This window comes from Rana temporaria, chromosome 5 (genome assembly GCF_905171775.1).
Source record: "Rana temporaria chromosome 5, aRanTem1.1, whole genome shotgun sequence".
NCBI lineage: Eukaryota > Metazoa > Chordata > Amphibia > Anura > Ranidae > Rana > Rana temporaria.
In genome coordinates, this window is record NC_053493.1 from 109,764,351 (window position 1) to 109,790,532 (window position 26,182).

At 42.8% G+C, this 26,182-nt stretch overlaps 1 protein-coding gene across 5 annotated transcripts in view; it reads right to left on the minus strand.

Annotated features, from left to right (window-relative positions):
- Positions 1–26,182, minus strand: part of THRB (thyroid hormone receptor beta) — a 554,536-nt gene that overhangs the window by 125,715 nt on the left and 402,639 nt on the right. For 2 of the 5 annotated variants that reach the window (XM_040352998.1, XM_040352999.1), the window contains 2 exons: positions 16,178–16,241; positions 2,374–2,540 (listed from right to left, as the gene is read on the minus strand). In XM_040352998.1, the coding sequence (XP_040208932.1) occupies positions 2,374–2,440 (67 nt within the window). In that variant the 5' untranslated portion in view covers positions 2,441–2,540; positions 16,178–16,241. Of the gene's footprint in view, positions 1–2,373; positions 2,541–16,177; positions 16,242–22,575; positions 22,783–26,182 lie in introns of those variants that run through there. The other 3 variants (XM_040353001.1, XM_040353003.1, XM_040353002.1) reach the window with 3 other exon arrangements.

The window sequence follows — 26,182 nt, forward strand, 5'->3', positions numbered from 1 at the left end:
TCCTCTATGCGCAACATAGAGAAAGCAACCTTTTTATTTTCTCAGTATCCTAATAGGTTCTGTCTTCAGTCCTGAGCCTGGAGGCTTTATGAGAGCTTTGGGTGAGGTCACGCCTCCATTCCTAGTTACCTAGTAGCCAGGTCTACATATTAGTCTCAGCTGTCCACAGGCCTTTATATATGTGAGCTGACTGATGCTTTGGGCTCCTTTACGCTCTCTGCTGTGCGAACCTGCTGCTGGGTAAAAAGGCTGACTGCAGACTAAGCACTAAAAAGGTAAAAAAGCTGCCTGTTTGTTTTGGGGAACCCATTAAGAAACACACTGTTAAAGTGTTAGTAAACTTCACATTTTGTTTTTCCCCTATAGGTGAGCTTATAATAAAACTTACCTGTAGGTCAAAGGAATATCTTCCAAACGTGCACGATTTAGGAGATATTTGCTTGTTTGGCAGCCGGTGAAGTCACCAGTTAAACCTGGCCCCCATTTAAGGTTGACATGTGCTGATAGATCTGGGACGTGTTTATTCTTATTTTTAACCACTTGCCATCTGGGTCAATTCTGACACTTCGCTCCTACATGTAAAAAATCTTTTTTTTTTGCTAGAAAATTACTTAGAACCCCCAAACATTACATATATTTTTTAGCAGAAACCCTATAGAATAAAATGGTGTGTCCACGCACTCTTATTCCAGAGGAGTCAGTGTCCTGGTCCTAGTATGTCAGTCCTCCACAAAATTGCACCAATTTTGTCTCTGTACGCTACGGAAAGAATTCTCCTGGCTGGTGATTTTAATATGCCCCCTAATCCTATGATGGATAAGTTTAAACCAGATTTAGCTGTAGATTCTGCTCTGTCCTGCTGGGCTGAGATATTTGGTTTGACTGACACCTGGTGATGGAGGCATCCAATAGAGAGACAATTTACTTGTCATACAACTACATATACCACCCTCTCTCATATTGATCTGATTTATTCTAGTAATCCATTGCTCTCCTGGATGTCTCCACATCTCCCTGTGGGATATTAGATCATGCCCCAGTTATGCTGACATGCAGAGCTAACTCTAGCCCTTGTCTCTGGAGGTTGTCTCGTTCCTGGGTCTCTGATGAGCGGGTGGCCCCGGTAGTGTCGTCAGATCTAGGTAACTTTTTGGTACACAATCAAGGCACAACGTTCAGGGCACTAGTCTGGGATGCTTTTAAGGCATACACTTGAGGCCAATATCAGGCTGTATTGGCAGAGTCTGTAAAGAGTCTTACATCTCCCTAGTAGAGGCTAAGGCACAGGCTCTGGAAGCTCAATATGTGGTAACTAGAGATCAAGGGGTGTATAGTGCTATGCAAACTTAATACAGAAAAATAGCAATGACGTGGACTACCACTTGCCATAAACTCCTACTGTCCCAGTCTCAGAGATTCTTTGAGCAGGGAGAAAGGACAGGTAGATCCTTGGCCTGACTGGCGAAGGAACGCTCCGCAACGTTTCACATTCCGAATATTAGAGATGCCGATCCGTTTCAAATAATACTCAATTTGCATTTTTCTGTTAGTACCTATACACATCAAGGGAGGACTATACCTTGGACAGTTTCTGGATTCTGTAGACTTTCCAGATCTGTCAGCTTTGACGCGACAGAGACTGGATGCTGTTTACACTGAAAGAGATACAAGTTGCTATAGCCTCTCTCCAAACTGGTGAAACTCTGGGCCCAGTTGACCTGCCAGCCAAATTTTATAAAGCTAATCTGGATGTATTGGCTTCCCACTTTCATGAACTGCTCCAGAGGGCATTGGAAGATGATTCCCTGCCTCCATCAATGTAGGACGCTGTTTTTTCCGGTGCCCAAGCCTGGTAAAGATTCTGAATTGTGTGCTTCTTAAAGACCAATCTCACTGCTTAATGTTGATGCGAAGATCCTTACTAAAATTCTGGCTAACCGCCTCAATTCAGTGATTTTGTCTTTGCTACACAATGATCAATCGGGGTTCATGCCGAGTGAGGGCACTGACATCAATGTCCGGCGATTATATACTAACATCTCCCACGCTAGTTACACCGGCTCGCCTGGAGTGGTGGCCTCCCCTGATGTGGAGAAGGCCTTTTACTCCATGGAGTTGGAATTCCTGCGGCACATTTTTCAGGGATTTGGCTCTGGACCCAAATTTGTATCTTGGATACAGTTGTTATATAGAGCTTCTATGGCTAGGGTCAGAAGCAATGGCATTCTGTCTAAGACATTCTATCTCAGGAGAGGTACCAGTCAGGGGTTAATAGAGCCATTGGCAATTCTTGTTCGCTCCTCCCACACAGTCTGTAGGTCCCCTTACAGAAAAAAAAATGATTATATGCAGATAATGCGCTTCTGTACTTACCTGATGCTTCCGACTCCCTCATGGCAGCACTAGACATAATTAACCGCTTTGGTGGCTTCTCAGGCATTAGGATCAATTGGAGTAAATCGCTTCTCTTTCCTCTCTCTCAGCAGGCTCCCCTTCCTCCTAGTCAGACTCCGCTGATCTGGGTCTCCAAGTTTAAATACCTGGGGATTGAAATACAGGGTGATCTAAGTTGCTATTCAGCCGACAATGTGTACCCAGTTTTGCAACAATTAACCCGGTAAGTGTCTGGCGTGGAAATCCCTTCTGCTCTCCCTGGTTGGTAGAATCAATTTTCTGAAAATGTCTTTCCTTCCTAAATTTCTCTATGTGTTTAGAAACACCCCAGTCTCTATTCCCACTTATTTTTTTTATTAAATTGGAATGGCTTATTACAAGCTTTATCTGGGCGTGTTCTACTCCCAGGATAGTCAAATCTGCCCTTCAATTACCCCTTTCACATGGGGGACTGGCACTACCCTGCTTTAGACAATACTATTGGGCGGCGGTGTTGGTGATGGTGAGTTGTTGGTTTGAACAGACACAGGCCAATCCAGTCATCAACTTGGAAGCAGCTATCTTAGGATCCTATTTGAACAAACTAGTATTTAGGGGTCTGAAAACCAACCCTGACATGATGTCCACATGCATCCTATGGTTAGGGTGTGGGGACAGGTAAGGAAAACATTGGGCCAATATGATCTCTGCTCACACCCCACAATGGGGTAACCCTCGACTGTCGCATATCCACTCCCTGCCTGATCCCCAGGTGTGGGCCTGATTTAACAATAAAACAATAAAGCAGATTATGCATACAGGAAAACCACTTCCCTTTAATAGCCTTATGCCCTGTACACACGATCGGTTCATCCGATGAAAACGGTCTGATGGATTTTTTCATCAAATATCCGATGAAGCTGACTTTCATCAGTCGTGCCTGCACACCATCGGTTAAAAAACTGATCGTTTCAGAACGCGGTGACGTAAAACACAACGACGTGCTGAGAAAAACGAAGTTCAATGCTTCCGAGCATGCGTCGACTTGATTCTGAGCATGCGTGGATTTTTAACCGATGGACGTACCCACAGACGATCTTTTTTTTCTATCCGTTAGTTAACCATCAGATAGTTTTAAAACAAGTTTCTAGTTTTTTAACCAATGGATAAATAACCGATGGGGCCCACACATGATCAGTTAGTCTGATGAAAATGGTCCATCAGACCGTTTTCATCAGACAAACCGATCGTGAGTACGCGGCATAAGGGATACATTTCAACTCCTCTCTTAGATGTTTTTCCGGTACTGTAAGTACCACACAATGCAGTCACAGTTTTCCAATGTGGTAACTGTGGTGTCTCATTTGGTGGAGCGTTTCCTTACTTCTAGTCATGCAGACAGGATTCTATTGTTCCTATATCTCAAAATCTCTGGGGAGGATATTGGTAAAGGGACCCCGCTTAGTTAATATCTGGTAGAATGATATACCTTCTCTTAATACCGTAGACTGGGATGAAAGGGTACAACAATATATTCCTTTGGTTATATCAGCTAAGGATAGCTACATTCAACTCAAATTTCTACATAGGGCATATTATACTCCCCAAAGACGCTCAAGGATATATGCCAATTAGTCTGATGGTTGTCCTAAATGACTAACTGGGACTGGGACATTTATGCATTTAGTGGGGTTGTGCCCTATAATTCAAAGCTTCTGGAGAGAGGTGGTTGCTGATATAAATTCAGTTGGAAACCTGTCTATAGATGTTGATCCTAGTATCTTCTTCTTGGGAAAATGTGATACCCCTAACACTCACAAGCAACAGTTTTTATACTGCATTTTATGTCAGGAAGGCCATACTTACCAAATGGAAACAGGCTGATCCTCCCACAATTTTACAATGGAGATCAATGATCGACTCTGTCTTGCCTATGTACAGTATCTGACAAAAGTGAGTATACCCCAGGGGTCAAGTCCTGGGGAAAAAAGTGTGGAAACTCCCACCCAAGATCCACTCCCCCACCAAAAAAAAAAAAAATGATACGCTCATATGCATAATTACTAAACCGCATGTTTTTTTTCCCGAGGAAGTGACGGAATACACATACAGGAAGTGGCCAGTAACATAAAGGATTACTAAGGTTCGCTTGCCCCTGACAGTGACTCGAGTTGGGCATCACCGCTTAGTGAAGGATTGGCTCGGGCGGCTCGGCTGCTCTCAGCTGCTCTAGTCCTGCAAAGGGAACTGCGTTCCTGCTGTGAAAAAAGTGCAGGGACTCCGTTCCCACGCGTTCCCACAGGACTTGAGCCCTGGTACACCCCTCACATCTTTTCATGTGACAACACTGAAGAAATGACACTTTGCTACAATGTAAAGTAGTGAGTGTACAGATTGTATAACAGTGCAAATTTGCTGTCCCCTCAAAATAACTCAACACACAGCCATTAATGTCTAAACCGCTGGCAACAAAAGTGAGTACACACCTAAGTGAAAATGTCCAAATTGGGGGGCAAAGTGTCAATATTTTGTGGGGTCACCATTATTTTCCAGTACTGCCTTAACCCTCTTGGGCATAGCATTAACCAGAGATTCACAGGTTGCCACTAGAGTCCTCTTCCACTCCCCCATGACGACATCACAGAGCTGGTGGATGTTAGAGACCTTGTACTCCTCCATCTTCCGTTGGAGGATGACCCACAGATGCTCAATAGGGTTTAGGTCTGGAGACAGGCTTGACCAGTCCATCACCTTTACCCTCAGCTTAGCAAGGCAGTGGTCGTCTTGGAGGTGTGTTTGGGGTTGTTATCATGTTGCAAAACTGCCCTGCGGCCCAGTCTCTGAATGGAGGGGATCATGCTCTGCTTCAGTATGTCACAGTACATGTTGGCATTTATGGTTCCCTCAAAGAACTCTAGCTCGCCATTGTCAGCAGCACTCATGCAGCCCTGACCATGACACTCCCACCACAATGCTTGACTGTAGGCAAGACACACTTGTTTTTGTACTTCTCACCTGGTTGCCACCATACACGCTTGACACCATCTGAACCAAATACGTTTATCTTGGCCACATCAGACCAAAGGACATGGTTTCAGTAATTCATGTCCTTAGTCTGCTTGTCTTCAGCAAACTGTTTGCAGGCATTCTTGTGCATAATTTTTGGAGGAGGCTTCCTTCTGGGATGACAGCCATGCAGACCAATTTGATGCAGTGTGCGGCGTATGGTCTGAGAACTGACAGGCTGACCCCTCCACCCCTTTAACCTCTGTAGCAACTTCTTTGGTTGACCATGGCGAGGCCTGTTCTGAGTGGAACCTGTCCTGTTAAGCCACTGTATGGTCTTGGCCACCATGCTGCAGTTCAGTTTCAGGGTATCGTTAATCTTCTTATAGCCTAGGCCATCTTTATGTAGAGCAACAAAAAAAATTCATATCCTCAAAGAGTTCTTTGTCATGAGGTGCCATGTTGAACTTCCATTGATCAGTATGAGAGAGTGGGAGCGATAACACCAAATTTAACACACCTGCTCCCCATACACACCTGAGACCTTGTAACACTAACAAGTCACATGACACCAGGGAGGGAAAATGGCGAATTGGGCCCAATTTGGACATTTTCACTTAGGAGTGTACTTACTTTTGTTGCCAGCGGTTTAGACATTAATGACTGTATGTTGAGTTGTTTTAAGGGGACAGCAAATTTACACTGTTATACAAGCTATACACTCACTACTTTACATTGTAGCATGTAGCAAAAATGTGAGGGGTCTACTCACTTTTGTCAGATACTGTATAAACTCACCTACATGAGCCAGAACTGCCCCAAAAAATTCAATAGAGGCCAGATCCCCTAATCTAGTACCAGGTGGCCAGCTGGGTTGGGTTCCCTCCCCCCCACCTGTCAGTAAGACTCTTCTTCTCCACCCCTCCCAACTGGATGGCCACCTTCTCCTTCTGACATAATATTGCTTTAAGCTGATTCTCTAGGTACCACACTGTAACCCTAACCTTGTTACTGGTTTCATTTTTGTACACTGCAATTTTGCTAACCTACACTAAGATTGCTGTCCTGTTCTGAATGTGATCTTTGTGCCTGACGGTTTATTGTAACTGGTTTGTTTTATTGATTCCCTTGAGATAAATAAAGAAAAACTTTTCTGTAACAAAAAAAGAAAAGATGACTGTGTGTTAAAAATGTAAAGATTTTGTTTTATGCCGCGTACACACGATCAGTCCATCCGATGAGAACGGACCGATGGACCGTTTTCATCGGTTAACTGATGAAGCTGACTGATGGTCCGTCGCGCCTACACACCATCGGTTAAAAAAACGATCGTTTCAGAACGCGGTGTCGTAAAACACAACGACGTGCTTGATTCTGATCATGCGTAGATTTTTAACCATCGGAATCCATCGGTTAAATTTAAAGCAAGTTGGCTTTTTTTTAACCGATGGTTAAATAACCTTTGGGCCCACACACGATCGGTTTTGACTGATGAAAACGGTCCATCAGACCGTTGTCCTCTGTTTAACCTATTGTGTTTATGAGGCCTCAGTCACCTTTTCTATCCTTATCCAAAAAGAACAAAAACCTTTATTTTTTAACACTAGCAGAACACTGCTTTATCTGTACTTTGCCTCTCATTTGCATACTGGAGCGATTGGTTTTATGAAGGAAGTACCAGCAGAAAATGGTGGAGGTAAACTAAAAAAACTGAAAACGTAAAAAGAAAAAAAATTGCACAAAATGAAAAATAAAAAGCCTTTCTAGGATAGAAAATGATTATGTATGTATTTTGTACAGGAAGAGATTCGTCTGTCTGTTTTGTTAGTCGATAACCTCTTTACAAAGCTGCCTGAACCTGTCAACCATTGGACTCAAGTAAAGGTAACTACAAGATTTTTAGATGTCAGTCAGCAATGCATACACAACCTGGTTACCAGACATGTTCTTCTTTTCATAAATTATTGCTTTACAAAAACACTTTTGTAATGGGTGCACATACTGTATATACAGTATTGGTGCTTGTAGAGAAGAAAGACAGTGATTCAAAAGACCAGTGACAGCAGTTTGCAATAAATAAAAAGAGGGCAATTCTTCTTCTTATTATTATACACGATTTATATAGCGCCAACAGTTTACGCAGCGCTTTACAATGTACAGGGGGACAACACAATTACAGTACAGTTCAAGACAAAAGGTACAGGAGGGCCCTGCTTGTAGAGCTTACATTCTAAAGGGAGGGGGTGGTGGTACAAAAGCTAATAGCTGCAGAGAATTATTTGATGGGGGGTGGTTCGGGGACAGTTGTTAGGTGGGTGTGGGATAGGCTTCCCTGAATAAATGAGTTTTCAGGGATCTCCTGAAGGTGGACAGGGTAGGAGCTGATCGGACATACTGGGGCAAGAAGTTCCAGAGGATGGGAGAGGCTCTGAAGGAGTCCTGAAGACGAGCATGGGAGGAGGTAACAAGGGAGCTAGAGAGCAGGAGGTCCTGGGAGAAGCGGAGGGGACAATTTGGGCGATATCTGCAGATGAGGTTGGTGATGTAGATGGGAGCGATGTTGTGAATGGTGAATTTTACACAGTGGGGTAGGGGAAGCCAGTGAAGGGATTGGCAAAGAGGAACAGCAGTCACAGATCAGTTAGTGAGGTGTATTAGTCTAGCATCAGAATTCATAATAGACTGAAGGGGGGGGGATAGCCTGCTTAAGGGTAGGCCATTAAGGAGAGAGTTGCAGTAGTCAAGGCAGGAAATAATCAAGTAGTAAATAAGTTGCTTTGTGGTGTCATTAGTCAGGAAGTGTCGAATTCTGGAGATGTTGCGGAGGTTAAGGCGGCAGGATTTAGCCAGTGATTGGATATGGGGGCTGAAGGAGAGGTCAGAGTCAAGAATTACACCCAGGACCCTGGCATGTGTTGAGGGACCAATGGTTGTGTTGTTGATATTTATGGTAAAGTCACAGAGGGGGACCGTGAAGGAGGAAATATAACAAGCTCAGTTTTAGAAAGATTGAGTTTGAGGAAGTGGTGTGACATCCATACCAATATGTCATTCAGTAAGTTTGAGATCTGTGAGGAGATCGAGGGGGTGAGTTGAGGAGTGGAGAGATAGATCTGGGGTCATTTGCATAGAGGTGGTATTGGAAGCCATAGGAGGTTTTCAACTGGCCCAGGGAAGAGGTATAGAGTGAGAATAGGAGAGGCCCAAGGGCGGAGCCTTGGGGTACCCCAGAAGAAAGAGGAAGAGGAGCGGAAGGGATGGAGTTGTAAGTTACACTGAAAGTGCACTGAGATAGGTAGGAGAACCAAGATAAAGCAGAATCACGGAGGCCAAGGGAGTGTAATTTGCTGAGGAGGAGCAGGTTGTCAACTGTGTCAAAGGCAGCAGAGAGGTCTAAGAGTATGAGTATGGAGTAATGACCAATGGGTTTTAGCAGTTAGTAGGTCATTGGCGAGTTTTAGTAGGGCAGTTTCAGGAGAATGTTGTGGGTGGATACCGGACTGTAGGGGGCTGAGAAGGTTGTTGTCCATGAGGTAACGACTCATTCGGTCATGGACAAGGCGTTTGATGAGCTTGGAAGCAAACGGGAGCAGGGAGATGGGTCTGAAGTTATTCAAACAGGTCTGGTCTAGTGAGGGTTTTTTAAGTATGGGAGTAACCAGCGCATGTTTGAGTAGGGAAGGAAAGATGCCAGAGGAGAGGGAGAGGTTGAAGACCTGCATTTGCTTCTGTAATGCCTTGTACACACGATCGGAATTTCCGATGGAAAATATTAGACGGAATTTTTTCATCGGATATTCCGACCGTGTGTGTGCCCCATCTGAATTTTTCCATCGGAAATTCCGAGGGACTTAAAAAGAGTGGAAAAAAAAATATGGACAGCCGCACTCCAAAAAACCTTGATGGCTGTCTTTATTTAAAAAAGGAAAAATGCACAAGTCACAGCACACAACACGGGAGTAAAACAGCTGACACGTTTTGCACTATAAATTAGTGCTTAAAAATTCTATTGGAGAATCCTTCTAGTCAGAAAACACAACAAATTAAAATATTTTTTGGTCCAACACAATCTCTTTAAAGAATTTGGGGGTCAAATGCTTTATGTGACAGGTACTGTGGTACACATTGTGACCCTAATCTCTGCTATCTGCATATATGATTAAATGGTGCCCAAACCTGCTGTTTTGGAGCCAAGTCAAAAACTTTGATTATATTATAAGTGCATGTTACAGTAAAAAAAGAGTGCATAATGAAAATCTGAGATATAAACTAACAATGCAAGGAAATGTTTTTGTGCTAACAGCAGAAACATTTGTGTAAACGAAGCATCCTTCAAATATCAAACCTTGACCAAAACAGAATACTTTTTTTTTAAATTTGTTTTTATATTGTTCCATTATTTAATCACAGAAAGAAGAAAAGAGTGTGGCAAGGATGTATATTGTCTCCCTACTTATTTAACTTATATGCAGAGTACATAATGCAAAATGCCAGGATCGACGAATCATAAGCTGGAGAAATATCACCAACCTCAGATATGCAGACGATACCACAATAATGGTAGAAAGTGAAGAAGAACTAGAGTCTCTTAACCACTTCCTTACTGGGCACTTAAACCCCTTCTTGACCAGAGGACTTTTTGCGATTCGGCACTGCGTCGCTTTAACTGACAATTGCGCGGTCGTGCGACGTGGCTCCCAAACAAAATTAACGTCCTTTTTTCCCCACAAATAGAGCTTTCTTTTGGTGGTATTTGATCACCTCTGCGGTTTTTATTTTTTGCGCTATAAACAAAAATAGAGCGACAATTTTGAAAAAAAATATATTTTTTTTACTTGTTGCTATAATAAATAGCTCAATTTTTTTTTTACGTTTTTTTTTATCCTCAGTCTAGGCCGATACGTATTCTACATATTTTTAGTAAAAAAATAAAAAAAAATCGCAATAAGCGACTGGTTTGCGCAAAAGTTATAGCGCCTACAAAATAAGGGACAGAATTATTATTATTTTTTTTTTTTTACTAGAAATGGCGGCGATCTGTGATTTTTATTGGGACTGCGACGTTATGGTGGACACATCGGACACTTTTGACACATTTTTGGCGCCATTCACATTTATACTGCAATCAGTGCTATAAATATGCACTAATTACTGTATAAATGTGACTGGCAGGGAAGGGGTTAACACTAGGGGGTGAGGAAGGGGTTAAATGTGTGTCCTATATAGTGTTCTAACTGTGGGGGAAGGGGGGTGACTGGGGGGGTGACCGATCTGTGTCTCTATGTACAAGAGACACAGATCCGTCTCCTCTCTCCCCTGACAGCACCGCTGTCTGCGAGAGCCGGGAATGAGAGATGATCTCATATGTAAACATATGAGATCATCTCTCATTGGCCGCACAGATCGCCTAGGAAATGGCCGCTCCGATTGGCCGTTCACGGCGATCTGTGACTGGCTGTGTCCAAGGGACACGGCCAGCACAGCAGTTCCCCGCTGCGTGCTCGGGAGCGTGCGCGGGGAACGTGCAAAGGGGCGGCCGTAAAAAGACAGCCTATTAGAGATTGGGAGCCGCGCTGCGGCCGTACAAAGTTGTACGGCCGTCAGCAAGTGGTTAATGAAGGTGAAAGAGGCCTGAAACTGAACATTAGGAAAACTAAGATCAGTGACTGTAGCCACGAAATTAAGAGACGCTTGCTTCTTGGGAGGAAAGCAATGGCAAACCTAGACAACATTATATGGCATTCCTAGTAGTAACCTATGACTGTAACCTAAGTTGGACCATAAAGAAGGCTGAACGCTAAAGAATTGATGCACTTGAACTATGGTGTTGGAGAAGACTCATAAAAGTCCCTTGGACGGCAGGATCAAACCAGGAAATCAACACTGAATATTCACTGGAAGCTGAAACTTGTATACCTCGTCCAACTAATGCAAAGAGAGAGGAAAAGATCCTGATGCTGGGAAACATGGAAGAAAAAAAGGAAAAGGGGATGACGGAAAACAAGAGGGATAGATAGCATCCTCAAAACAATGAACATGAAGTTAAGCAAGCTCCGGGAGACAGTGGAGGACAGAAATACCTGGCACACTTAGGTCCATGAGGTTACGAAGAGTCGGACAAGACTAAACGACTGAAGAACAACAACAACAACATTTGATATTTTGCTTAGCGTGATCCATTACAAAAGTGTTGAGGCAAAAAAAAACTATAAAGAGGGATGGACAGCACAGAAAAAGTAAGAACAGTGTGAAAGAAATTAAAGGGGAACTTCACCCGGCTATGGGAAAACTAAAAGTCATCAGCCAGCCCATTATGTCCAACTCTGTCTCCCAGGCTTCCAATTTGTTGCAGGGTTTATTATCTTCTGGTGCCACTATCTTGCATTCAAGAGCCGGCTGTCACTTCCTGATCACTCACAGCCTCCCCCTACTGCGTATCCGTGAGTTCCCAGGCTGAAGACTGATCCCAGAATAGTTTCGTAGCCTCCTGTGATGTGTAAAGTGTAAGCCAGAAAGCTGTGGGCGAGTTGAGGTCTACATCATCCTCACCTAGGCAAGGAATGAGGAAATGATTACACCTTAGGCCCCGTACACATGGTCGGACAAAACCGATGAGAATGGTTTGACGGACCGTTTTCATCGGTTCACCTCTGAAGTGGCCGTACGGCCGGATATATGTACACACCGTCAGTCCAAAATCCGATCGGGTCAGAACCTCGGTGACGTCAAACACACGACGTGATGAATAAAACGAAGTTCAATGCTTCCAAGCATGTGTCGACTTGATTCTGAGCATGCGCGGGTTTTGAACCGATGCTTTTCTGTACTAACCATCGGTTTGGTCCGATGGGGCAGCGGTCCATCGGTTCGGTTTTGAAGCATGTTTTAAAATTTTGGACCGAAGGAAAACAGACCGATAGCCTATACACACGGTCGGTTTGGTCCGATGAAAATGAACTTCGGTTAATTCTCATCGGACCAAACCGACCGTGTGTACGGGGCCTAAGGGTGCACCTAGGAAAATAAATAAATAATCTTGCTACCCCCACCCAAATACCTGCAAATGTGTAACAAGGAGGGGGAAGGAGTAGAATGATGCCAAGTTATTTTTTTAGTGTATGTCTGCTATTTAACTACTAGAAGTCAGTCTAAAGAATATTTCTCTTCACTGGTCTGAGAAGGCACCAATACAAATCACTTTATGTACGAGGGATTTAACAACTCAATTAAACAACTGAAAACAGCAAAATCTGAAACGAATTGTTTTTTGCTAATTGTGTTTAGTTTAAAAATCTAAGACTTTGTGCTTTTATGCTAATTGTGTTTAGTTTAAAAATCATGAAATGTTGATAAATTAATACATTTGCTCTATCATTCATTTACACGATTTGCAATGTGAAAAAAACATGAACTTTTATAAATTTTTAACATTTTATGGCAGGTGTTTTTTTTCATCTTTATGCGCATTTTAATTTGGTGTAACTTATCATAATGGTTTTCTCTGTTTCCTTGCATGCATTTTGGATTTTTAACCTCTCCCCTTAAAACAAAATTGTCATATGGTTTGCTTGTCCTATGTCATAGTATACATAGCAAAGCTCACTGCTACAAAAGGCTTTGTCACAAAAATTAAACATAAAATATTATTTAGTAGTATTTGTAATTTACTTGTAAAATACTGTTCCTGAAAGTGGTAAAAAAACACAGTTGATGGGGAAAAAAAATCCCCTGTAAGGCAATGTCGTAATGTGCTAGTATGCATCACATGCATGCGGGAGCCACCATTTACAGCACAGGCTCTGAATGTTCGGCACTGTATGCTGGACCTTGAGAGCGCATGTGCCAGTAATGTCACCGGCTGCATGCACTCTGAATATCTCCTAAACTGTGCCGTTCCAGCTAGTATCCTCTGGAAACCAGTATACGGATCCAGTTGTTTGAGGCATCCCTTAAGTGAATGGGAGTGTCCCTTCCCTGAGAGGAGGATTTGCCTCCAGGACTGGAGGGCTTGGGGTTCCAGTTCTTATGAAACTGGGATGAGGGCTTTTATTTAGAGCCTGAGGCTGGTTTCTTATGAAAGGAACTTCTCTTGGACTCTGGAGGCATTACTGGCTTCCGATCTGTAACCTTTGCCTTCTTTTTAAGATGTAAGGGAGTACTCTTCCCCACAGTTACCTTCTGGATGTAGGTGTCTAGCAACGGTCTTAATATATGTCCACTCTCAAAAGGCAGTCTCTCAATGTCCTGCTTGTATAGAAAGTTTTGCCACCCAACACTTAAAGGGTTACTAAAGGAATTTTTTTTTCTTTAAAATAACAAACATGTCATACTTACCTCCACTGTGCAGTTCGTTTTGCACAGTGTGGCCCGGATCCACATCTTCTGGGGTCCCTCGGTATCTGTCTCCGCTCCCGTGATACAGCAACCGGCCATAGTCGCTCACTGTATCACTCGGCCCCACCCCTCGGTGCGCCACATCACTGGATGTGATTGACAATGGCTGCGCTGCTCTCAATCCATCCGCTCTAGCCAATCAGCGGCCAGGCTGAGCGGCGATAAGGATCTCGGGACCGCACGCTGGACTTTCGAGGGGTCAGGTAAGTATAGGGGGGGGGGGGTGGCAGCATCAGATGTTTTTTCACCTTAATGCATAGATTGCATTAAGGTGAAAAAACATTTTCCTTTACATCTCCTTTAAGTCAGGATTCTTTTCATGTGGACAGATATGGTGCCTTATGGAATCCTCGAATCCATCAACCGAGAAGCTCAAAGCTCCCGAAATATCTTCCAGCAGTGGCAGGACCTTCCAGATAAGATTCTGGACCCTGAGATTCTTTCAGAGAGAACTCATTTTGAAGAGAAAATTCTTGATCAACCTCAATGGCTTTTGCTTCTTCCTTCTCCTCTTCTTCAGAGGAACTTCCACCAATGCCTCATCATCCCACAAAAGGGAATGAGGAGGGGAAGAGAGTACTCATATTTGCGTCCCAGGCTAGTGAGAACTATCATTAGCACTCTCATGAGTTGATCTTGCAGCCCAGAAACAGCTTCAGTCAGGCCCAGACTGGGACAAAAAATACGCCCACGCATTTTAGACTTAGCAGCCCGGCTGGGGGAGGGTTTGCGCGCTTCGCGGCGGTTAATGATGGGATGTGGGGTTCCAGCACCTTGTACCTCTGGACCCCTTTACATTACACAGCACCCTGCACCTCTGGACCCCTTTACATTACACAGCACCCTGCACCTCTGGGCCCCCCCTTTACATTACACAGCACCCTGCACCTCTGGACCCCTTAACATTACACAGCACCCTGCACCTCTGGACCCCTTTACATTACATAGCACCCTGCACCTCTGGACCCTTTTACATTACACAGCACCCTGCACCTCTGGACCCCTTTACATTACAAAGCACCCTGCACCTCTGGACCCCTTTATATTACACAGCACCTTGCACCTCTGGACCCTTTTACATTACACAGCACCCTGCACCTCTGAAAAACTTTACATTACATAGCACTGCACCTCTGGACCCCTTTACATTACACAGCCCCCACAGTTTGTTACACAGACACCCCCCCCAACAGTTCTGGACCCCCCGCATGTTACACAGACCTCCCTACAATACAGACCCCCTCCCTACAGTGTAGACCCCCTCCCTACAGTACAGACCCCCTCCCTACAGTACAGACCCTTCTACATTACAGACCCCCTCTACAATACAGACCCCCCTACATTACAGACCACCTCTACAATACATACCCCCCCGTACATTACAGCCCCCTCTACAATACAGCCCATACAGGAAAATGACCATGACTGAAGCCAAAACACCTGGGCCCGGATTCACAAAGGACTTACGACGGCGTATCTCCACGTACGCCGTTGTAAGTCCGAATGTGCGCCGTCGTATCTTCGCGCCTGATTCATAGAATCAGATACGCCTCGCGGTTGCCAAGATACGAGCGGCGTAAGTCTCCTACGCCGTTGTATCTTGGGGTGCATATTTACGCTGGCCGCTAGGGGCACTTCCGTATATTTTCGCGTTGAATATGCAAATGAGCTAGATACGCTGATTCGCGAACGTACTTGCGCCCGGCGTATTAAAATATGCTGTTTACGTAAGGCGTATGACCGGCGTAACTTTATCCCTCTAAAAGCAGGGGTAAGTCATGTTAGGTATGGACGTCGGAAACGTCGGAACAGCGTCGTATTTTACGTTGTTTGCGTAAGTCGTACGTGAATAGGGATGAGCGTAGGTTACGTTCACGTCGACTAAGCATTGAGACGGCGTAATTTACGGAGAAAATTCGACATGATACTGAGCATGTGCGCGCATGCGCCGTTCGTTAGGTGCGTCATTTACGTGGGGTCACGATTCATTACCATACAACACGCCCCCTACCAGCCTAGTTTGAATTAGGTGGGCTTACGCCGGCCCATTTACGCTACGTGGCCGTAACTTAGGGCGCAAGTTCTTTGTGAATACGGTACTCGCCTCTCTAAGTTACGGCGGCGTAGCGTATATAGGATACGCTACGCCCGCACAAAGATACGCCCTCCTACGTGAATCTTGTCCCCAATCTATATACTTGTTCCAGGAAGGCATCATAGAAAGTATTTTATGGGAGTAAGGTAAGTAGACAAGGTCAACAAGGATGGCCTCAAATTTCTCTCAGTATAGGTTTCCTTTTGTATATAACATATAGAGTACAATCCACAGACAAAACTATTGACATAACATATAAACTGAGATTTTTGTCCTAGGCAAATATCATTTTCAAGAATAGCAACTTACCTGACATGCTGCTAGGCATTATGGATAGGTAGTTCTGTGCATTCTTTTAAGCGTCACACACAACCTAAAGAGACATAGAATATGCTTGAGAACAATGGTTCTTTTTTTAATAAATGACTTTATGAGTGTGATACAAGTTATTTTTTTCATTGCTTTAGATACTTTTCATTACAAACTTTGACCTGCTCTATTCTGTGATTTCATATATACATTGCATTGGATAGCGTCCTTTCTTTCAGATCCGGGCCCCTAACGCAACTTTGCCTATACAGTTCTGCATTAATAGAACTAATAGATTAAAAAGAAAAAAATCGCGCTACAAGATTGTGAAAAACATATAAACCAATAAAGGCATATGCTAAAATGAACTTCAAAATTAACACTCCTCATGTGCAAATCGTGAATACATAGTTAAGAAAACATTGATTGCATTAAACAAAAAAGTCCATAAATAAAGTGAATAAATAAATAAGTATCACATCAATGACCAAAGCGAGGGAAAGAATCTTCCTCCACCTCCTTAGTTGGTATATTCCCTGTGCGGAACGAGCGGCGCACTGACGTCAACCTCCTGGACTGCTCGGATTCCCTAGACGGATGGGTCTGTCTGCTTGTGTCCGGCCGGCACAGCAGACTTAAGGCTTTCTAACCACTGCAAAATTGTGAGTGTTTAGTGTGTACGTTTTTATATACATTAAAGTTTTAAAAGTTTTACACGATCGAGGCATTTTTTGTCTTTTTCCATACTCATGAAACTTGGTATCCATCGCCTTGGAGTATTGAGATGATGAGATGATCCCTATCAGGCTGTCTGAACCTAATAAAGCCCAGCAGTTTTTTCATATCTACATGCTACCTGGGGTCCCTCATAATCAAGGGACCACCGGGATCTGGTAAGCAGATCTGTGTGCTCTGTCGGTGGAGGATTTCAGTGGATGGGTTGTCACTTTCATCTGTGATATAATTTGAATATACCAACTAAGGACTTTCGCACTGGTGGAGGAAGATTCTTTCCCTTGCTTTGGTCATTGATGCGACACTTTTTTATTTATTCACTTTATTTATAGACTTTTTTGTTTAATGCAATCAATGTTTTCTTAATTATGTATTCACGATTTGCACATGAGGAGTGTTCATTTTGAAGTTCATTTTAGCATATGCCTTTATTGGTTTATATGTTTTTCACAAGCTTGTAGCGCGATTTTTTTATTTTCTGATCACTGTTTGATGTTACACAAGTCGCAGCTTCATATTTGCTTCATTAGCATAATTTTATACCCGTGATTTGACGGGTACATTTTGTTACATTATCGCAGTTTATCTTCCCTTTTTTTCATAATGGAACTAATAGGCCTGGCCAGTCTGTCTAGAACTTTGACAACCTGCTCCATCCCTCAACAGCTAAAGAATTGTCTCTTTATAACATGGACAGCCTTTCACAGCAGTCTCATGGTAACGCCAATTGTCAGTGTAATAAGCCAACTCAAATTTCTAGTAAACCAGTGGAAAAAGTGGGTTTATGTTTAAAATGTGCAGTATAATTCAGGTAAAAATGTAAGTGAATTGAAAAGTGGGTCATGTGTACTAGTCAGGTGTGTAAAAAAACAGAACTTTCATATCTCAAATGCACTGCTGCTTCAATTACCCTCAGAGACCCACAAACCTCCTATGCAAAGAAAAAAAAAATATATTATTTCAATATGACTTAAAGGGAAACTCTAAAGCTTCCCATCACACTGTGACACATTGTCTGGGCTGATCTGCAGGGGATCTGCCCATAGATCTGTCTGTTCAGTTGTATACCACAGCTATCTGGACCCATATTGGATCTACCGTATGTGGTTGGATGTAAACAGACTTGCATCTATTTACATTCATTTTCCACCAATTTGTCACATTAGGTCCAAACAAATAGAAAAGGCCACAGACCATTTCCATTTTTTTTGCAGATCTTAACAAACTCGTAGGTAATCAGATGTAAACTTATTCAAGTCTGTTTACATCCAGCTGCCCACAGACAAACATGTACAGTAGTATCTGATCAGGCCTGCCTGAAAAAACTGACAGGCAGATCTGATCAGACTGCCTGTGTAAAAGCGGCCTAATGGTTTTGTGATTTTTATTTTTTATTTTTTACAAACAGCGTGGTGTTTTATTGTATAAAATGAAAATGAGGACATACAGTATACAGAGATACAACATATGTAAACACAACAAGTACAGCAAACGGGTGTATACAAACATTTAATGAGCAGTACAAATTAGCTGGTTTCAAGGTGACTGATTCAAACAAACACAAAAGCAACCAATAAAAAAAAAAGGCAAAGGGATAAAACAAGCATAAATGAGCAGAAGACACACAGAGTGCATAACCGAGCATAGAAAGACAGGGAGGACATATGACCCGCAGGCATACTCAGGGGGGTAGATCGGCGCATGTGGCGGCCGTAGCCAGCCAAGCATCCCAAATTTTACCATACTTGGCCGGGCAGCCTCTGTGGGCATAGATTTCCTTTTTATATGGCAGTATGCAGTTAACCGCCTAAATCCATTCCTGAAGGGAGGGCGGCGTAACCTGAAGACACTTTCGTGCTATGAGTAATCTGGCTGTAAAGAGCGTTTCTTGAAGAAATATCTTATGGTATTTATCCGAGTCTGGGTCAGGAAACACCCCCAACAGGCACTGCTTGGGATATATTGTCAGGGGAGATCCCATTTCATCGTGTATGAATTTTACTATGTGCAGCCAGTAATCCTGTATTGCCGGGCACGCCCATAAAAGGTGAAAGAAGGTGCTAGAAGGGCTACCACATCTGGGGCATAATGGATTTTGGTCGGGCTTGTATTTAGCTATGCGGGCAGGAGTCAGGTATGTTCTGTGTAAGATGTAGAGGTGTGTAAGGCGGTCCGGCAACTTGGTCGAGACCTTCCTGCTGTTTTCCAGGGAATCCTCCCACTCATCATCCTCTAGCTCCCCTACGTCTCCAGACCAGCGATCCTTAAGTTTGTAGGCCAAAACGGCTGCCGAGGGACTTAGGAGAGAAGTATAGAACATCGAAATAAGCTTTTGGGAGTCCAGACCCATAATAGAGTAGAGAACATCAATTCGTTCAGTGTTGGGAGATACATCGCTAAATTGGGTCCGAAGAGCATGACGGAGCTGGAGATAACGGAATTGCATGGAGTTGGGGAGGTCAAATCTATCCTTGAGCTGTTGAAAAGACATCAAAACATAGCCAACATAAACATCAGACAAATATCTCACCCCCTGATTGAGCCATAGGATCTGATCCGGAACAGTGAGCAGCTCAGCAAGGCCGGGGTTATCCCATAGTGGTGTGTGGGAGTTTGTGGGCGAGACCTTCAGCCTACGACCCACTACCTCCCAAATTTTGCAGTGGTGGTAAAGCAGGCCCTGGCGACTCCCCAATGTCCAGGAGCCTTCCAAGTTCCTAAGGAGAACCTGAAAAGGGTGGGTAATCCCCGAGACCCAGGGGGAGCAGACCAATGCAAGGTAGTGGTCTTTGTCATGAATGTCTAGATAGAAGAAGTGAGACAGTTGTGCCGCTAGGTAGTATAAATTAAAGTCAGGTAATGCTGCACCTCCTAACTCAATCAGATTTTTCAGAGCCTGTCAAGACAACTTGTGTCGGGACACACCCCACACAAACGAATTAAGAATAGCCTCAATGGTTTTGAAAAGTCTGAGGGGGAGATAGCCAGGGGCATGCCACAGCACATACAAGAATTTGGCAAGGAGAATCATTTTAATTAAATTCACTCGCCCCATTACCCACAGTGGCAACTTGGCCCAGGTCTGCGTCTTGGTTTTTAGAAACGGTATCAGCGGTTCAATGTTGAGAGTAACGTAGTCTTCTGGGGATCTAGATATCCGGATCCCAAGATATTTCAGGGAGCTAACCCTAAGGAGAGGGGAGGAAGCCTGAGCCTCTGTCGGCACGCTCACGTTTATTGGGTTGTGATTTTTATTTTATTTTAATTGACATCATTTTAAAATTATGTTATACAGTGTATCTGTTTGTTGCTACACACACTCCTATTTTTATAAGCATGTAATGCAGGAAACACCAATGACACAGAATTTGTAGTAATGATTTCTAACAACTGGAATTTTACTTTCTCCATCAACTCATCCACCACAGTTATTACCTTTTGTATCAGTTGCCTTCCCAAGTTGCAGAGCCAACTATTTCCCTTTATTTTGTAAAGTACCATGCAAACTGTTGGTGATTTATAAGCCCTGTATTATTATAATAATAATAATAATAATAATTATAATCATCATCATCATCATTATAAAGAGAGGAAAGCAGAAGTAGGTTCCTTACACATTTTTTCCCCATTTTTTTTTTAAGGAGTTTTAAATTGTGCGACTATTCACTTCAGTGATCCAATCTGCAGCTGAAATAAGAAATAGGGGTTTGTTTTTCAGATGATTGGATATTTACACATATTAGGCCCCTTTCACATGGGGTGGACTCCACTAGGAGTCCATCTGCTCCGTGATGAGTCTTTCAACTGATCCCTGCTGAGCAGGTGGTCCGTGTCTACTATGCTTATGCAGAGCAGACACAGCCCGTTCTCCTATATAACTGGTCCAATGTAAATAGCCTACCTGTCCCTCCATTTTCACTTGACTGCCATCCGATCTGATCCGCTAGATGGGTCACCCATGTGAAAGGGGCCTTAATGTGTAACAAGTCGCATCGCCTTTAATAAATCAGTTTTACTGTCTTTGACTGAACCCTCAGGCAGAACTGTATGGAAGGAGCAGGATGAGTTTATGTTCTGACGCATTCACATGGACGCGTTAATTCGAACTTGAGTTACTGAGATTTGTGAACAATTGGCAGAAAAGCAGATACATGAAAAGTAGTCTGCACCTTCAAATAGTGGCTGTATAAAATATATAAAGTACTCATATGTAATAATTTCCTGGCATTTTTTTTTAAAAAGGAATCTTACATTTTTTTTTATTATTTTCCTGGGCATAATAAAGAAAATATATAAAAAAATATATATACATATATTACAAAGCACTATATACATCTAAACTAGTATAGTACATTTATTTAGTAAACAGTAAAAAAAATTATCCTAGTGCTAAGAGTCATACTTTTCAGAAGCTCCATGTAACATTTATTACCCAGAAGTACCAGTGTGGGAAAATAGGTTAATTGCAGCAGCCATTTTGATCACTCCAGGCAGCAGTAGAGAGGTGGAGTTGGCAAGGCATACCCTTATGAGCAATATGCATCATTTGCCAATTTCTGAGTTGCCTTATTATTTGAATATAGGTCAGTGTGATCTGCAATCCCAGGATCTAGACAATCATTATTCGTGAATTGCATGATTTGAACCCCCTCCCCAACTACAAAAAAAACAGTAAATTTGCCTGGTTTTAAAACTGATTCTCTAGTTACTATTTAGAAGGCTGATTATATTTTGATGTGTAGCACTATCACAGACCCCCTCTGGAAATCTGGAAATCAGCGTCAGTTATAAAATAAAATGACAAAAGAAAGTATGGGTAATTGAGGTAGATAAATTTGTCTCTGAGAGCAGTACAGTTTAAACTCAAATTGGAAAAGAACTGTGAGAAATGCTGTGATCTTACACAAAGGTTTTATGTTTGTTATAATTATTTTAGAAAGATGTGGTGTATCAAACTGGTGGACATCAAAGTGACTAATAAAACATCTGTTGAAAAGGGACTGTCTGTGAACGTTTTGGAAATTTACAAGTGTTTCTAAAAATTTTACTTTGTTAAACATTATACTGTGTGGACAGGCTGTACTGTTCCCTCATTTTTACAGATATAGCAGACATATAGTTAAGTTATGTTACACTTAGATACTAGATAGGCATAAAAAAAGGAAAAAAATTACCAAGCAAATTGAAGTGCATAAATTTTGCAAATTATCAATTACCATCTTCAGAATCCAAGGTAAAACTGCTAATAGTTTATATTTACAGGTATGTACTAAAATAATTCCAATGGTGGCTCAATAAGGGGTTATTAAGAATTGGTGACTTTTGGCGGTTTTCTTAATGGAGATCAAATATACACTTTGCAACATTTTAAGGACACGCTGCTAATGCCTGCTAGCGAAATATTCCGATACCATCAAATTGCATCCTTTGCCAGATCTAAACTTAACCTACTAGTGGGACCCCTTACACTCACAACATTTGAACTATCATGCCAAGCCAGGGGCTTCCAGAGGGGGCGTGTATCAGCGGTATATGCTTCTCTCACTGAGCCAGACTCAAAACCTGCCTATATGAATCAATGGGAAGGTGACCTTACATTATCTAAAATTTCCATCAATACGACTCTAAAAGAGACCAATTATAAAACACTCCTGTGTTGGTACCTGGTTCAGCTAGGGTAGCTAAAATGCATCCTTCTACCTCGCCAAATTGTTTCCAATAAATAATAATAAACTCGGTGACGGAGGTAAACATTTGCTGATCTCCAGAAGCAGCTCTTTTTCACAAACTGCCTGGTGAAGTATCTAGAAAATCAGTAAAATTGATTACTTATATATTGCTGGCAGTGAGAATTACAATGCTAGGTATTGGAAACAGTCGGTTATTCCTCTTGATTACGTTAGAAGTAAACTCAATTGGATCATGATTAATGATAAACTCACTCATATACTTTGTAATAACTCCCAAAAATTTGACAAGATATGGGACCCATGGATCAGTTACATCTCGACTCCCTAATGAACTCCAGAATGACCCTCTCCTCCATTTTCTTCTTTTTTGTTCTTTTTCTTCTTCCTCTCCTTATTTTTCCTTATTATTCCCTCCTTTTCTGGTATTTACATGTACGTTACATTTGGTGGCTTATGGGGCCTCACACAGTAGTGAGCCCTACGCTAATCTCAGGGATCACTACCAGGATTTCTACGTGGCTTCTCAACCATCACTTTCCTCCCCCCTTCCCCTTTTACCTATATCATGCCTTTTTTCTGGCTCTCCATTATCCATCATACATAGTGGTATTCCTGATAATCAATGGGAAGTAACTGTTTGGTTCCATTAAATGAATTAACTCAGATATATGTTATGCTTTTTGATGTGATGGTGGATGACGGGTATCTATTATGGCAAAACCTTTCATGTCTCTGTATTACTCTGTTGACAACCTGAGAATTGACTTTGTTCCATCAATGCGTCTGTTCATACCAGACTTTGTTTCTTTTACAATAAAAATATTGAAATATAAATATTGTTATCCAGTAGACATGTGCGTTCCCGTTCGTAACGAATGGATTTTCGTACGAATTTGTTAGTTTTCGTACATTCGTATCAATTCGAACATTCGAAAAGCTGAAAGAACCAAAATACGAAAATTACGGAATTACGAATAAGCAAAATAACGAACAAGCAAAAATATGAACGTATGATTGGACAATCTTACTAAAATACGAAACACCGAAAAAGCAAAAGAACGAAAATTACATCTTTAACGAACGATTTGCATTCCGTATTTGAAATCCTTTGTCTGTTCGTATTTTCATTCGTATGTACGTATTTTCATTTGTGTGTTTTGTAAATCCATTTCTTTGTCTGTTCGTAAATTTGTGTACTTGTATCGTTCTTTTGAATGGGCACTGGGCAGTGTAGTTAGTGAGTGATTACTTAATATCTTAGCCAATCAGCTTATCTCTTTTGTGCTAAGTCACATTGTACAGTGTAAAGCCTCGTACACACGATCGGACTTCAAACAAACTTTTCCGTGGATTTTTGTCTGAAGGGAGTTGGCCAGACTTTTGAAACCGAAAAAGTTTGTCCGATGGAGCGTACACACAGTCGGATTTTTTGGAAAACGCTCATTTTGACGTTTGTTGGCAAAAAGTCAGACCGTGTTTACGGGGCTTAAGAGAATTTATCGCCGTATACCGCGCACTATTTTGCCCTGAAAATCAGGGCAAAATCGTGGATGCGCGATATACGCCGATACCCGCTTTCCCGCCACGAGTTTTGAATACTGCGCCGGCATATACCGAGCGCAGTACACTCGTGTAACTTCGGGCAGTCTCGGCGCCTCTCGCACTGACGTCCTGAGCGTACAGGATGTCAGCGCGACAGTTGCCGAGCCTGCCCGACGTTACACGAGTGTACTGCGCTCGGTATATGCCGGCGCAGTATTCAAAACTCGTGGCGGGAAACGAGCGGGGAGGACGCGAGGACGCCGCAGGGACGCGGGACCCGCCGCGAGGACGCGGGACCCGCCGCGAGGACGCGGGACCCGCCGCGAGGACGCGGGACCCGCCGAAGAGGACACCCGACCCACCGAAGAGGACACCCGACCCGCGGAAGACGGACGCCCGACCCGCCGAAGACGGACGCCCGACCCGCCGAAGAGGACACCCGAAGCCGCAGAAGGACGCCGGACCCGACGAGGCCGCCGATGAACGCCGCGCAAGACACCAAAACTGTAAGTACAAAAAAACAAAAAAACTTTTTTCCACAGGAATTCGGGCCACTTTGGGGGTGCGCGGTATATGCGGGAGTGCGTTATACCGCGATAAATACGGTATATCCTAATATGGATTAGCCGCGTGTTGCTATGTATTTATGAAAGTTACGAATCCATCAAACAAAAATTATTATCTAACAAAATTACGAATTTCGAATCAACGAAAATAAATTAGACAGAATTACGAATCATTCAGTATAAACGAAAATAAAACTGTTACGAAAACACGAACGGGTCAGAATAGGAAAACTTGCGTCTTACGAAATACGAACGGGTCCGAATAGGAAAACTTGAGTCTTACGAAATTACGAATCTACGGAACGAGACGAAACGGAACAAAAAACTACAAAATGTTATGTCTATTATCCAGCTACTGTGCATATATCAAAGTGAAGGCCAACATTTCAAAATCCTCAACAGCAAAACAAAATTGCAAAACTCATTCAATCATAAGGACAAATCTTCATTCTAGTGAATGCTTCTTAATTTCACTACCACAATGTGCTCTTTTATTAGGGCTCATTTACACTTGTTTCAACTTCAACAAGGCTTCAGACAGGCTTTGAATGCTAGTCAAAGCTCCTGTCACTAAATAAAATGGTTAGCTTACAGTCCTTTTTACACCTGCTTTTGCTTTCCTTTGCTTCAAAAATTATATCCCATGAAGCTTCAGTGGTGCTTCAAAGCATCTTCAAAGCCTCCATAGAAGTCTATGGCAAAGCTCACTTGAATCCCCACTGAAGCCCCACCGAAGCCTCATCGAAGCCCCACAAAGACCCGCCGAAGCTCCACCAAGGCCCCAACCGAAGCCTCATCAAAGCGCCAAGCACAAGCAGGTGTAAACAGGACTGTAAGCAAACCATTTTATTTAGTGACGGGAGCTTTGACTGGTGTTCAGAGAGCTTTAACCCCCCTGGCGGTTTTCCTGAGTCTGACTCTGGGTTACATTTCTGTGCTGCGATCGGTAACCCAGAGTCAGACTCGGGCTTGCCTCGCTGAATCCACAACTAGAAAACATAGATAATAAATTATAATCACTTGCAGAATTGTGCAATAGCGATTTGTGGGGAAATTCGTCATAAAAAAATAAGTAAGTAATGACAGCGACAATTCTGCAACTGAGCAAATTTCAGTGATTTTGAGTTGATTAAATTATTGAATAATTTTTATTATAATTATATTATTATTTGTTATAATTATTTATTACTAACCGATGGTTAGTACAGAAAAGCATCGGTTCAAAACCCGCGCATGCGCAGAATCAAGTCGACGCATGCTTGGAAGCATTGAACTTAGTTTTATTCAGCACGTCGTGTGTTTTACGTCACCGCGTTCTGACCCGATCGGATTTTGAACTGATGGTGTGTACACACATCAGGCCGTATGGCCACTTCAGAGGTGAACCGATAAGACGGTCCGTCGGGCCATTCTCATCGGTTTTGTCCGACCGTGTGTACGGGGCCTTAAGAATTTGTTTTGTTTAGAGTGAA